This window comes from Tyto alba, unplaced genomic scaffold, assembly GCF_018691265.1.
Source record: "Tyto alba isolate M040663 unplaced genomic scaffold, T.alba_DEE_v4.0 Super-Scaffold_10, whole genome shotgun sequence".
NCBI classification, from domain to species: Eukaryota; Metazoa; Chordata; class Aves; order Strigiformes; family Tytonidae; genus Tyto; species Tyto alba.
In genome coordinates this window covers 12,941,698-12,955,311 of record NW_024881262.1, presented here as the reverse complement: position 1 = coordinate 12,955,311, position 13,614 = coordinate 12,941,698, and the positions used below count along the sequence as shown (strand labels likewise).

Here is a 13,614-nt window from a genome sequence, read left to right as displayed (position 1 = left end):
AGCCGGCTGCTGCTCCGCTGCTCCCATGGGGTCCACTCTTCTCGGAGCGATAAAAGACAGAACAACACTTGCTGGGGAATTATTTCATTCCCCCAAGGCTGGGAAAAGCCATGCTCCGAACTTGGCTAATATCTCTGATGGCTGCAGCCTTTCCTGGCAAGGGAGAAAGCAATCCTCATTAACCCCTTCCCTCTCGAAGGCTGCTTGTAATGCTGAACCCATTGCAGGAACACTGCTGAGACTTTGTGATAACATCTGAACGTCTTGCCACAGGCAAGAGAACACAGGAAGCCCACAAGGAAGGGAAATATTTTCTTTTTACAGAGGCACAAAGTAGATGAATTGACTCTAGAGTTTGTGGCAGGGTCAGGAACTAAGTCAGATCTTTTGAATTCTGTTTAATGTCTGTCCACTAGCCTATTCTGAGGTTCAAATCCACTGAGGGACACAGGACTGCCACAACCTTCCCAGGTCATCAAGGGCAGCCCCATGGCTATGGATATGTGGTTACACAACTCTCATCAGCCTCAAATCAAGATCATGCTCGCTTTGTTCTCACTACTCCTCCCAGAAGGCTCTTCCAGACCTTTGCAGCCCCAGTGCTTAGAAACTTTCTAAACACCAGCATGAAGGTACTTCTAGCAAGCTCAGTGTCTCCTGTTCCTACACCAACGCTCACCCAGCGCTGAGATAGTTCTTCTCCGGTGCTTATTCCCCAAATGTATTTGAAATTTGCAAGCACATCCCCTCCTCAGCCTTCCTTTTGCTCAGCTAACAAGACAAACTTTTCTGGTCTCCACTGGCAAGATCAGCTCCTCTCTCCTTGATCACCTTGACAGCCTGTCCCTGCAGTCTGAATACATCTCTCCCGAATGCACCTGAGCTAACAGTACTTCAGTGCGCCTGAGTTGCCGGTACTTCAGGCAAGCTGGCCATGTCTGCACAAAAGTGTTCATACTTTTCAAAGGTGTTCAAGGTATGTCCCTATCCATACAGGACATGCCATCAACACCTGATCCATCTTATAGCTTGCGCTTTCATCCAGATGCCAAATCCAGAGGACCCAAGCCAGCAAAGAGGGGGTGAAAAGGGTCTCGGTGACATCACTGGAGCCTGGGCCAGGGCTTATTTGCTTCACTTAATTTTAGGCATCTAAACAAAGCACTTTTAGGATCAGATTACTGCCCTGAAGTCTCTCTACAGTCCATGGAAGGAGATGGCCCTTCCAGAAAACAATTAATTCTGGGAAGGTTTCACTCCCATCCACCATCACAAGGACATAAGGCAATTAGTCTTCTAATTCAAGATGGATGGGAAAAATCCTTTAATATCCCAGCAGGTTTTGAATGGAAATATTCCCTACTTGGGAAACACAGCTTGCTAAAGCTGACTTGGTTGTTCCTGACACATGATTTCTAACCACAGCACTTTGCCATCTCATTTTATTATCATCCATTCATTTCCAAAATTTTTAGATCAGTTCTGCACGAACAATAAAATTCTTGGTCTTCTTACCTGCACATTGAAAGCAACATCATCCAGAGGGGGTGGGGGGGGAAAGGCACCTTGTGATGATGTGATGTTCCCAAGATCATCCACAGGAGGTGGGGGTGGAGGAAGGAAGTCCCCTAGAAGAGAGAATGGGAGAACTTAGACTCACCAGCATAAGCCTACATCATGACATGGATGATCAGGATGAACCCTGCAATACTCACAGCTCTGCCATCAGTTTTGTGGCACAGGAAGTAACACATTGCTTAACCATTAAACGCGCAGCTACACCCCTCCCTGCTTCAGGAGATGGCTACAACAGCTCAGTAACATTGGCAGATTGCTTAGAGGTGCTCAGACCCCGCAGCAGAAGGTGACTTGCCACAAAGCCCGAAAGCACCAACATCTAGCTCCACAGATGAAAGCCTGCATCTCAAACCGGCCACAGGCAGTTACAAAACTTGCAATAATGAACATCCCGCATCCAGACTTGCAATGAATCCCATCCAATTCACTCCCCCCCCCATTGTGTGCTCAATTATTCCAGTTCTTCTTGATCACTATAAAGACAGCATCCGATTCTGTCTAAAAGCAGGGACTCCCTGTTGCAGAGGACACATGGAGGGCTGGAGCTGGAGCCCAAAATCTAGACCTGCCCATCTCCTGCATCCCTGTTGGTGGGAGGCAGCCACGCTCTTTGCATCTCCCTCTTCCTATTGGGACCTCATAGCTTCATGTAAAGAACTGCTGGGAAGATCACAGGCTCTTCTCAGTGACAACAGCCACGTGATGGGCCAGCTGCAGGCTCAGAAGCATCCACATCTTTTAACTCTGAGGAGGTTTTTTACATAGGGCTGATATACAAAATATCTACGCTTTAATTTGCTCATCTTAAACTTCCAAAAGTGCTGATGTGAAGAGAAAGCAGTATGCTGGCTGTGAAGCCATTCAGCTTAGTGTAGAGATGGGAGACCTCTCCTTGAGAACTTCATGGGAGGTGGGAGCACAAATGAGAAAACAAGGACAGAGCAGCACAGGCTGCGGGCAGTGGGACCCCAGGCTCTGAAAGCACCTCCTAAGGATGGAGAAAAAGGGTGTTTGCTGTTAGCACTGGATTTGCCTCCTGGAGAGGCAGCTACCTGTAACTTGGGTCACTTTGGTATATTTTTTTTTCTTCTCATAAAGCTCAATGCTGCAAGTAGAGCTGTTTGCTGTTGGCTCTCCTGTGCGCAGCATCTGAGATGCAGGTTCAAGATGAATAAAAGTGTGATATTTCATGTGTATAGGAACTGTTGCTTTCAAAGGGTTTTAACTCTTTGGGGAGGAAACATGGGCTCCCTACTTGACCCTCCACACCTCCGTGCAGTGCCACACCACCTCCTGGCTACAGGCCCTCAGTGTCATCCCCAACTACCAAGGAGCAGGCTCTAAACTGTTTAGAGAGGTGCTGAGCTAAACCCCAACGACCCACAGTTCTCTGGACCACCCGTGCCCGGGTTCATCCCGCCCCGGGCCCGGGCACCAGCCCGGCAGCACCACCAGCACAGCACCTTCCTGCTATTTGCCGTGGGAAGCAGATGGGCCTGCAGCCCTGGAAAGCTTTCCTGTTTGATTTCAAATCACTCTCTGAAAGGCACAAACTCCCCTTAGGACTTCTATGGACCTTATTTCCCAGGAAAGTAATTTCTTCCCATTTTCCCCAAAGTGAGCATGGAGAGGGATCAAAAAAACCCTCCTGAATCCCTAAGAAGCTATGATCCTAAATACAGATGCATGAAGACAGTTCAAAAACAACACACTGAAACCTAATTTAAGACAACCATGTTGCTCCAATACATAAAATCCCATGAAACCTACTGGCTCGTGATATTATAGAGTTCAAGACAGATTTTTAAAAAAAATTATGTCCAGTAACATCTGCAGTATTCTCCTCTTTGCCCTATAATTAATCCAGTCTTTCATGTCAAATCACATGAAATACAATAAGGAGCAAAAAGAAAAGAAGAAATATTTTGAAATTACTATCTTGATGTTTAGTTCTAAAAAATACTGGGATGTTTGAGTGCTAAGTAAACTTTTCTCCTTTGCTCTGAAAATGACCCTCCAACCAACCAACGTGGTTTTGCAAACAAATTCAACTCCAGCAGACACATACCTCACAAAGAATACACTTCAGATGATGTTTCTCCAGTTAGTCCTGGCTCCGATGCCAAAGACTCATCTCCATGCACAGCACATTAGTTAGGCACCCTTGCTTTATTAAAACCCTTCAAAACACCTATGTAAAATCGAGGTAAAGAATGTGTTGAAGGGCATGAGACAGGGAAAGGGACAGGGTTTGTGCATAAATAGAAGGGAAAAATAACAATTGCTATAACAGAAGGGGAAAACAATGATGGCTAGAACAAACACAAAACAAATACCATTTTGCCCCTTTGGAAAATCTGTTCCTCCCAAAAGAAAACAACATTGGCATGATTTTTCAGACAAGAAGCAAAGGACAGAGACAGAGAAGAGCCTTTTTCTAGAGTTTGAAAGAAAAGACTTTTCTTTGCAGTACAAGACAGCTGGCTTTACCGCATCTCAGCCCAGCTCTGCTGACTTTCTCCTCTGTGTCAGATAAGCTGCTGGCTCTGCTCTCCGCACAAATGGGAAGGTTTTTAGACCGGGAAGCAGAGAGCAGATGCCTGATGAACTGGGAGGACCTTGCAGATGTTTGGCCTTTTCCTGGTCCTCTGCGAACAGATGGACTTTTCTCCTTCGCAGCTTTAGTTATTTATTCTGCCACTGCATTTTCCTCTTTCCCACACACAGACATAGGACCCGATGCTGTTCCCACTGCACTCACGGGAGAGTATTCCCTTGGATACAGGAGGGAAAGCTGTTACTGTATTATTATTATTATTGACATTGCTGGAAGTGTCCCTCCAGCAGAGAGGGAAACATGCAAAGACTGTAGAATTTGCGTCCTGAGCAGTGTATGCTTTAGATGAAGTGCGGAAGAAACAGGTCTACATTTGAGGGACTAGAGGAGGAAAAAAATCTTTAAGCAGGGTCTCCTTACAATGCACCTCGGGGACCTTCCCTCACCCCCGAAGCTTTGCAAGCCAGACTGATTTCACTTGGCTAGAGCTGGGCGAGCCATAGGAGGAGGCAGGAAAGTCCATGTGTAGGTGGAGTATATCACTGCCCCCCGTTGCTGACCACCTCCAGCACCAGCCAGCTACATGGGGAGCTGTCTGGGGAAAGGACCAGCCCCTGGTCTGCATGGATGCACTGGCAGCCACGGGGGAAATGGGGCTCTGGGGTTATCAGAGATAACCACGGGCTGATGGAGGACACATCCCACCCTGAGCACCCACATTCTCCTGACTGATTTAACACTGCAGCTTCTCCGTGAATAAGGGATAAGGTGGTCAACAGGCTTATTAGTATTGATTACTGCTCAGCATTGAGGCTGGCATTTTGGTTGACATTCACCTGGCATCAGCAGGAACACTTGGAGGTACTTAAGCTTTGAGACATATCAAGGCACCTCCAGAAGGCAATTTATACTTCAAGGCAGGTGAAATCACCTTCCAACGGCAAGTCACCCCGTGGAGGCAGGCATGGGTGCAGGCAGGGAGCTGCATCCCGCCCCTCGTTGCACCACGGCGCAGGCAGCCTGACTTCAGCTCTTGCAATGAGAAATCCCTACCCATTACCATACATTTAGAGAAAATAAACACTCCTCACTGCACCAGCTACTCGTTTCTTCTTCTTACAGCTGTGAAGACCATGAGTCAACCTACAAAGGGGCTGCGCAGCGTGACACATGCACCAGCTCGGTTATTTCAGATACGACGGCGCAACATGCCGTGAAACCGCAGCTCTGAGCTCTTCTCTCAGCACCCGTGCCCGCTCTTGTGCCGGAGCATCACCCAGTGCAACCACAAGAGATGATATTGTCAGTCCTGGTAATGCTCTCCCCCGTATCTTACATACAACTAACTAGACAGAAATACGTCTGTCCATCATGGCTGTGTTAGGAAACTATAGCAGAGCCATAAGCAGAAGTGATGCTCTCAAGCCCCAGCCCAGCTCCTGGCTCTGATCAAATCTGTGACATGCAGATGCATTTGCAAGGTTTTACCATTCTCCTCCCCAAATCTTCCTCTCTTACACTTTCCAATGAGATTTAGGCATTTCATTATTACACTTTTCAAATGTATAAATAAAAAATTGTTCAAAGCCTCAACAGACATCTACATCAGCACAAGCCTGTCAGGCTGAAAAGAAACTCCTAAGATTTTTGCCATTGGCTGTCTGATGTCTTCTGGCTACAAGTACAAGCTGAGAAAAACATCCTGTCTCATGTACCAAGAACCTCTCTTACAGTCTAGCCTTTAAATTTTTAAGTGCACTTCAGCTATTTGCAGGATCAGGCTCACGTCTCAAGTCTTTGTTTTCACGGAGATATAGCTGCCAGTCAATAAATTAATTGCAGCACAGTAATTGCCTCCCCTCTTGACTGACATGAATATTTGCAGCTTTGAAACTTCTAGACATGAGAAAGATCTCACATGTTCAGTAAGAAGAGACTGTTTGAGGGAAAAACCCTCAGAAACACAAAAAAAAACAAACCACCATATTTTTCCATAAAACAATAACTTAATGAAATCTATCAACCAACAAAACAGGGTTTACACTGGTCCTCCCAGCTCTCTGGCTGACATCTGAAGACTATACGTCCAGATGTTTTTCATTTTTCTCCTTCCAAACAAAAATAACCCTTTTTCTTCATCATCTCGGTAATTTCTGACTCTGAAGCTAGTTCAGAATCAGTTTGAATCACCTGAAAAACACAGCTATGCCCTGACTCAGAGACTAGACTGAGGATAGTAATGGAGTAACCCCCACTGATGTATATCCATTCTGAACCAAACAGATTCCATTTGGCAAAGCACTAAGCAGATACGGGCATTTCCCACTGCCCTGTCAAGTAGTTATCTTCTACTGCAGAAAGCCAGAGTTTGTAGTTTCAGGGTGATCTACATTGAAACAATAAGATTTATACTTAAATCCTGATTTCTTTAGCATTAGGCTAAAATCCTTTTGATTGAGGCCACCATGAACCTGTATTCCACAATAACCACTGCAAAAATCTGCAGAATATTGCATTATTACTAAGTGGTCTGGGAAACTTCATACTGCAAAAGTGATGCTACAGGATTTTTATAGAAAACTTCAGCTAGATATGACCTGGTGACTCTTAGGTGTGAACACACATCTTACTAAGTTTCCCAAAATGAACATTTTCCTGTAACATCTGTATTTAACACACATCACTGGACAAGGAAAGCACACGATTAAAATCATGTTTTGTGTTGGCATATCCTTGCTCAAAGTTATGTTGTGAGGGGTCACCAACACCACGTCAGTGTGGGAAACCATCGCATGATTACAGATCAGCTCTACAATCTACCTAAATATACCACATTGGCCTGTGATTCCTAAAATAAAGCTCCATCAACCCGAAGCACTGTTTAAATTACCACTCTCTTACCAATCACTAATCCTACCATTTGAACTACTTTTGCTAATCGGCTACTATATTAATAAGCAGGAGAGAAAAAAAAAAAAAAAAAAAACAACACAAAAACACACTGGCTAATTCCATCCTCAGCATTTAAAAAAGGAACACTGAGTCTGTCAGGTAGTTGCACTGAAAATTTACTTCACCACCTGCTAGCTGAAATATTGCTTTTATGGATTTATATTGTATTAAAAGGTCACTGGCTGTTTAAGTCTTAAACAGTTTTAATCATTCTAAAAGTCTCTTAACAGTAAGAAAAGGAAGCTCAGAACAAACAGCAGCAGGGATTCTAATTAAAAGGGCCAATTCATCTAATTTTATTTGGGGTTAATTATTCAGGATTCACTCTCTGATGTGTAAGGAATAGCAATTAGTAATTTTAGTGATTTGAGGAACATTGGAGGTGTAATCAGTTAAAATGAGTGAGTGTTTACAACACAAGATGTTGAATTAGTTTCTCCCAGCTGGAGAACAGGAACATTAGTCCCCTACAGTTCAGGACTATGAATCGCAGTCCTGCTTAAAATATTCTCTTCGGATAAAAAAAAAAAAAAAAAAAAAACAAACAAAAACCCAACACACACACACACACCCCCCAACAATCATCTGGTAATTTTGTTTACTACATGGGAAGTCAATAGGGAACATGTACCACGGTAGCTTATGCATCCTCACCTCCACCTTTATCCCACCATCCAACTACCCAAACCCCTGGAAACAATTCCCAGCATTTTTCCTAACTGTACAACTTTAGCCAGACTACTAGCCTCCTGCCAGGTCGCCTTTTTCCACAGCTAGCTGAAATAATGAAAGAAGCAGCCTGTGAAACTTTCAAATGTTAATTAACTTCAGTGGTTAAATGTACAGAGGAAAAATGACCGTGTGATTAACTTAAAACCTCTAGGTACAATTCCTCTTGCAAACGCAAATCTAAAATAGCTCCACTGGAATCACTCTGGTTTTCTTCCAGCATTACTAGGAGCCACAGAATAAGGTACTAAAGCTTTCAGGAGGAGCAGATGAGACCCGGATGGGAACAGAACTCAGATGGGAGAGTATCAACAGGGAGATTCAACACTGGCTGCTTTGTCCTTTGGGTCTGAGCTGAGGCAGCAACTCAAAAGCCATTTTTTTTCCACCTCTCAAGAGGTAACTGGGTTTAACCACTATTAAGGCATAGCCAGGTGCTTCAGCGGGACTGGAGCTGGACCCCTTGCATTGCCTACAAGTTTGTAACCACATAAAAGAGCGGCATTGGCACACCATGCTAGGCTCACTTCCAACGATGTAGCTTTTATTGAGCAACTTGATATAGCACAAATAGATGCTACTTTTAGTGTCCTGTACACAGATCTTTTTACTCCAGCTCTGGTCACCAGTGGGGAAAATCCCACCCACCTCTGGTTCACGTCAGAACTTGCTGACCTCCTTCTCAAAACACCCCAAAGGCAGTAATTAGCACGAGGGTAGGAAACAAGGGCTCAGTTCCCCAAATTATGCAAAATCTCAGCTGCTTCACCACAGTGGATGCCCCTCATTGTGAAAATAACGCGTTTTTTTGATGAGGCTGCATTTTCATTCAGCTTGTGACTGTAGACGCCTAGCTGTGCCATCCTTCCCAGCAAACGCAACCGATGCTCTTGCAGCCCCAGTGGTCACAGGGGAAGGGAGGCAGGTATAGCCACATGCTGGGTTATTTTCCCCCCACGCACATCAGCTGAACATCCTACTCATCGTATGCTTACGATACATGCCGCTAAGTACAAAGGCATCGATGCAAGGCTGCATTTTGATTCTTCAATTTATTTTTCCATTTAACTGCGGGGCAAAGCATTCCAGCTAATGTCCCACACCAACCTCTCTGGAATAGAGATGACTGACTTTTCTCACATCAACAACCCATTTTGTAAACACGATGTGAATGAGCCAGTTCTGCTCCTGCTCAGATCACGTTACACGTAGCAGTTATCTCTATAATGCTGATATCTGCTTCAAGAAGAGGTCTGCTAGTATCAGAACTCAGCTCTACAGAAAATAAATCAGTCCTTTACTAAAGCTTAGTGAAGGACTAAAGTTGAGCCAATGCAAGAAACAGCCCACGGCACTGTAAAACTTTAATTAAAATCTGTGCTAAAATAGAAGGAGGAAGAAGAGACATAAGATTAATAGAAAAGCTCTAAGTACCGTTCCTTGTCATAGACTTCTTTTAGGACTTTGGGGATATCACCTAGCTCCACTGTACCTCAAATCTATGGGCATGCAAACGCTTCCTTTGCCTTCTCTCCAGTGTTTATTTGTAGATGTAAGGATAGAGCTCATCTTACTTGGTCTGTACAGCAATTAGTACAATGAGATCCCACTTTCAGTTGCAGCTGCTCAGGTCCAATAGCAGGGTCAAAAGTAGTTCCAAATGATTTTTTTTTTTTTTTTAAATACAGAAAACAGCCTGCTGAGATGGAAAGATTTCAACACAAACAACTGGAAATATGCTGGAAATCAGGGCATCTAAGTCAGAAGAGCAAATCCTATCCCCAGAGGGGAAACATGGGCTGCATTCCCACACACCATCCCTCTCCTCTGCAGAATGAAAGGTCCATGAAACAACTCAACGAGGGAAACGCTGCTTCATTCAGAACAAAACCGAAACAGGTTATCTATTTGTTTATTAGATTATGGTGTTCAACTCATTTGTTCATTACTAAGAGCTCCTGACAAGAGTTGACATATGCATTAATTTACCAAAGAGGGCTGTTGTGAAGGAGTTGAAAAAAATGAGCTATGCGATTGGATTAAGACCTTGCTCTCCCTGGCTGTTTTTGTGGCACAATCAAAACCAATCTGTTTTTTCAGTCAGCTTTCTCCCCTGAGGAGGCAACTCAGGGAAGAAACCCAGGGAAGATGGGGACTGTGTCCTTCAGATACATCCTTTCTTATCTCAAACCAAACCCCCTCTGTGCCTAGTGATGAAATACAAAACACTGCACAGATCTCAAAAATACATCTCCCAGAGCTCTATACTGCCAAGGGACTTCCTCAAGTTTTGGAAGCTGCAGCCAGCAGTTTTTAAGCAATCTTGGACTTATCTTTGCCTATAACTGTTCTTGTGTTGTTTTCCCACTTTGGGGGTGAATTGCAATCTGAGCAGTCAGATGAAACCCGATGTGCTGCAGCCTTGGCTTGAGCCTCAGAGCCAGCTGTGGCCCATGCTGCAGAACATCTGAAAGCACTGGATCCGTTCTGCTTGCCCAGCAGACGGAGGAGAGGGACAACAAAAACCACTGCCACAATTAGACCGTTTCGCTGGGTGATGGTGTCAACCTTTCTGCAAGGTGTCCCCTTCATGAAGTCTGCTGCTGCTGGCTTGAGACTAGAGCAGAAACACCCAGTGGGAAATGCATGTATGGCTCTCAGATGAACTGATCAAACAAACCCCCATAAACTGATTTTCAAACTGGCTCATTTAGTTCCTCCCATCCTCTTCCCCACCCCTCCCTATGTAACTCTTACAAACATCCAAACTTGGAAAGATTAAAGCAAAACACGTATCTTTACCAGATGTGTCTTAGTTCACTGTTTTCACCAATACAAACAGCCCTGGCTTTCTTCCCTCTGTTGCAATTAGTGCTACTGAGGAGCAGAAAAAGTAGCTAGATTTTCTTCATGATACAAACTGAATCACTTATTCACCAGTGTAACAGCTGAATAATAAATTACATCCTTAATCCCTGAAGATAATTTAAGATAAAAATAAATGTTAGATAAATAGAATTTACCTCTATCATCTTCTTTCAAAGTAAATAACTAATGCTCCATACCTCCATATACAAATTTATATAAACATATACGTATATGGAATGGTGGTGGTTTTTGTGGAAGGATCTTGGTTCTTCTTGTTGGTACCTACAAGAAGTGTCACACATGATCTGGCTAGGCCATGGAGGAGAAATGGGGTTATAATCAAAAGAAAAAGAAACAAAACAAAAAAAAAAAGGTGGGGGGAAGCTGTTTCACTCACTGGGTAGATTCCACCCGGAGGTGCTCTGCACCCTCTCTACTGTACTTCTGGATAACAGAGCAGGCAGAGGAGACAAAAAATTATGTAGCCTTTCTCTTCTTTGAGGTTAATTTTACCCTACAACACTGATGCACAAGCTTTCTCTAACAAGGACCACTGCCCAACACCCCAAAGTTACTATACGCACTTATATGTGCAGTTATTGTCATATTTTGAGCAGATATGCTTTAAAATTTCCACTTTTGCATAATTCAACGAAGTAACTGGTTAGGAAACAATGTGCTAAACTGACTTTTCAAATAAGTAACTACATTTATGTTTTCCACATTTCACAAAATCCCTTACCAAGAACAGCCCCATCCTTCTCCTTGCTGGTCAGAGCCCAGAGCACCGCGGTGCGGAAAACAAGAGGAGAGAGAGCACTTCCCATCAGGAGCATCCTGAAGTAGGCAAGGAACAGTTGAATCACAGAGGCACAAAAAGGACTTCCCAAGGATGAGAACGATATTCCTATCCATGACACTAATGATAGCAAAATTCACTCTTTAAACTGACCCGGGCAGACTGCCTATTTTCAGAACAGAAGCAGGGATAAATGGTGGCAGTGTGGGACCTGTGCCAGTTTTGAGGGGGACGTGGCTCTCCCATCTTGCATTCCCAACAGGAATGACCATGATACTGTAGTTATCCAAGCACACATTTCAAGCTTCTGAACATTTTGAGAAAGCAGTCAAACCAGCAGTTTTGCTGTAACTCTGCTCAGTATATGGTGTCTCCCTACCAGAGAAAATGTACTAGGGTCTGGGCACCAGCCCAGGGTAACTGAGAGGGTGCCGTTGCAGTAAAACATACCACACCAAAAGCAGAGTCAATTATTTGGTGCAGAGAAACCTAGGAGAGATCGTTTTCAGATTGAATTAAAACTTTTCTATTTAACCAACAGAAAATGAATTACTGAAATATTTGTGGCTATTGTTAAAAGGAAAAACGTGGAAGAAAATTAAAATATTCTGCAAAGATTGTGGTTTTGTTTGAAAAGACAGAGATTTTAGTCTTAAATAAAATATTGTGGAAAAAATGATAACAAATTTTAGTAACATATTGTTAATTTCTAGGCTGGAGTTCTGAAATCTTCACTCTAAGGTTTGATTTTCTCTCAGAGCTGTTATTTGAAAAAATTTAGGAAAAAAAAAATAGGTTAGGGGAGAAACCTCTCTTGATTTTCTTTCATCCTAACTTCTTTTCCAGCCTTGCTGCAGGAAAGTGCAAATCTATTCTTTTCAGATTAATGATTTATCTTCAAGCTAAATCCCCCCTCGAATATTAATAACCTCTCAGAAAACAATTAACATGAATATATTGTTTGAGTGTGTGCTCAGGGAGCAAGAGAAGAAGATAAATCTATGAGCACAAACATCATACTTTGTGGCCCACTGATGCTTTCAGTGACATACAAAGGTTATCCACTGTAACACATGCATCTCTCCATGCTACCACAAGCACATGCCTGGAGCAGTGAATGGGAAGGAGAGTGCTTAGCAGCACAGGGGAAGAGTTGATGGCCCATCTCACCTTCTAACAAAAATTCCTCCATCAGTGAGACTGAAAGTGTAGAACCTTTCCTCCATCAGATAGAAGATGCTGCGGGAAGGGGAACGACTTCCAATTTGACAACACCAGCAAGGGCAAAGAGCCAGTGACACCCCAGGCAGGTGCTTTGCTCAGAAATTATTTTAATGCACATACATGCCTGACGTGCTGAGGCTTTATGATAAATCATGAAGCCTAGCTAATTCAGAGTTGCTTATTAGTCCAGTCTCCCTGAGCTCTGAGAATTTTGTAGCCAATGTCTCTACCTTCTTCATGAATCACAACAAGCAGAGAAGTGTAATTTGGGCCAACTGCTCTGGACTGCCTTGTCTCCACACTGCTCAAGGTTAGGGCTCTGTAGCAGGCTGGTTGCATCAACACTATCCAGCCTCTGGTCTAGATCTCCCCCCAACCTAACCAGTGCTGTGGAGCTGAGGACTATCACTACTCTCTTGCCTTTTTCTTTTCCAAGGTGAAATAATGAGAAGGGTGTGTTGCTGCTTGCCAATATGGTGTTTTTACAGTGGAACAATGAGAAAGCGTGATCTCTGCCCTGGTAAGAGTGGAAATGTTTAAGGGTGCGGAGTCTTCTTAGAGGACCATCTTTGGCACAGTGAATCAAACTTGAGAGTCACGGCCCTAGTGCTGGTCTAGAGGAGAAGAGGAGAACCATCCTCCTTTGGAGAGCACAAACCAGCTTTGCTAAATGAAGCCGAACAGCAGGTTTTGAAAACTGTAATTTTGCAATGCATGACTGGCTGCATGCAGTCATCCAAGGTGATTGCTTTATGCAAAAGCAGAGCTCATTCCTAGAGGATTTAAACAATCACAGTCAGATTTCCTTGATGAAAGACACCCAAGTGAGTAACAACCTTATTTAAAGAGAAAACATGGCATGTTTGGGTACCTGGGCTCTCAAGAAAACAAGAAGTAATCAAGAACA

General features: G+C 43.7%; 1 protein-coding gene across 4 annotated transcripts in view; it reads right to left on the bottom strand.

Annotated features, from left to right (window-relative positions):
- Window positions 1-13,614, bottom strand: part of LOC104364384 (LIM domain containing preferred translocation partner in lipoma) — a 335,033-nt gene that overhangs the window by 172,679 nt on the left and 148,740 nt on the right. For all 4 annotated transcript variants that reach the window (XM_042796896.1, XM_042796895.1, XM_042796901.1 and 1 more), the window contains one exon: window positions 1,516-1,628. In XM_042796896.1, coding sequence (XP_042652830.1) covers window positions 1,516-1,628 — 113 coding nt within the window. The remainder of the gene's footprint in view (window positions 1-1,515; window positions 1,629-13,614) is intronic.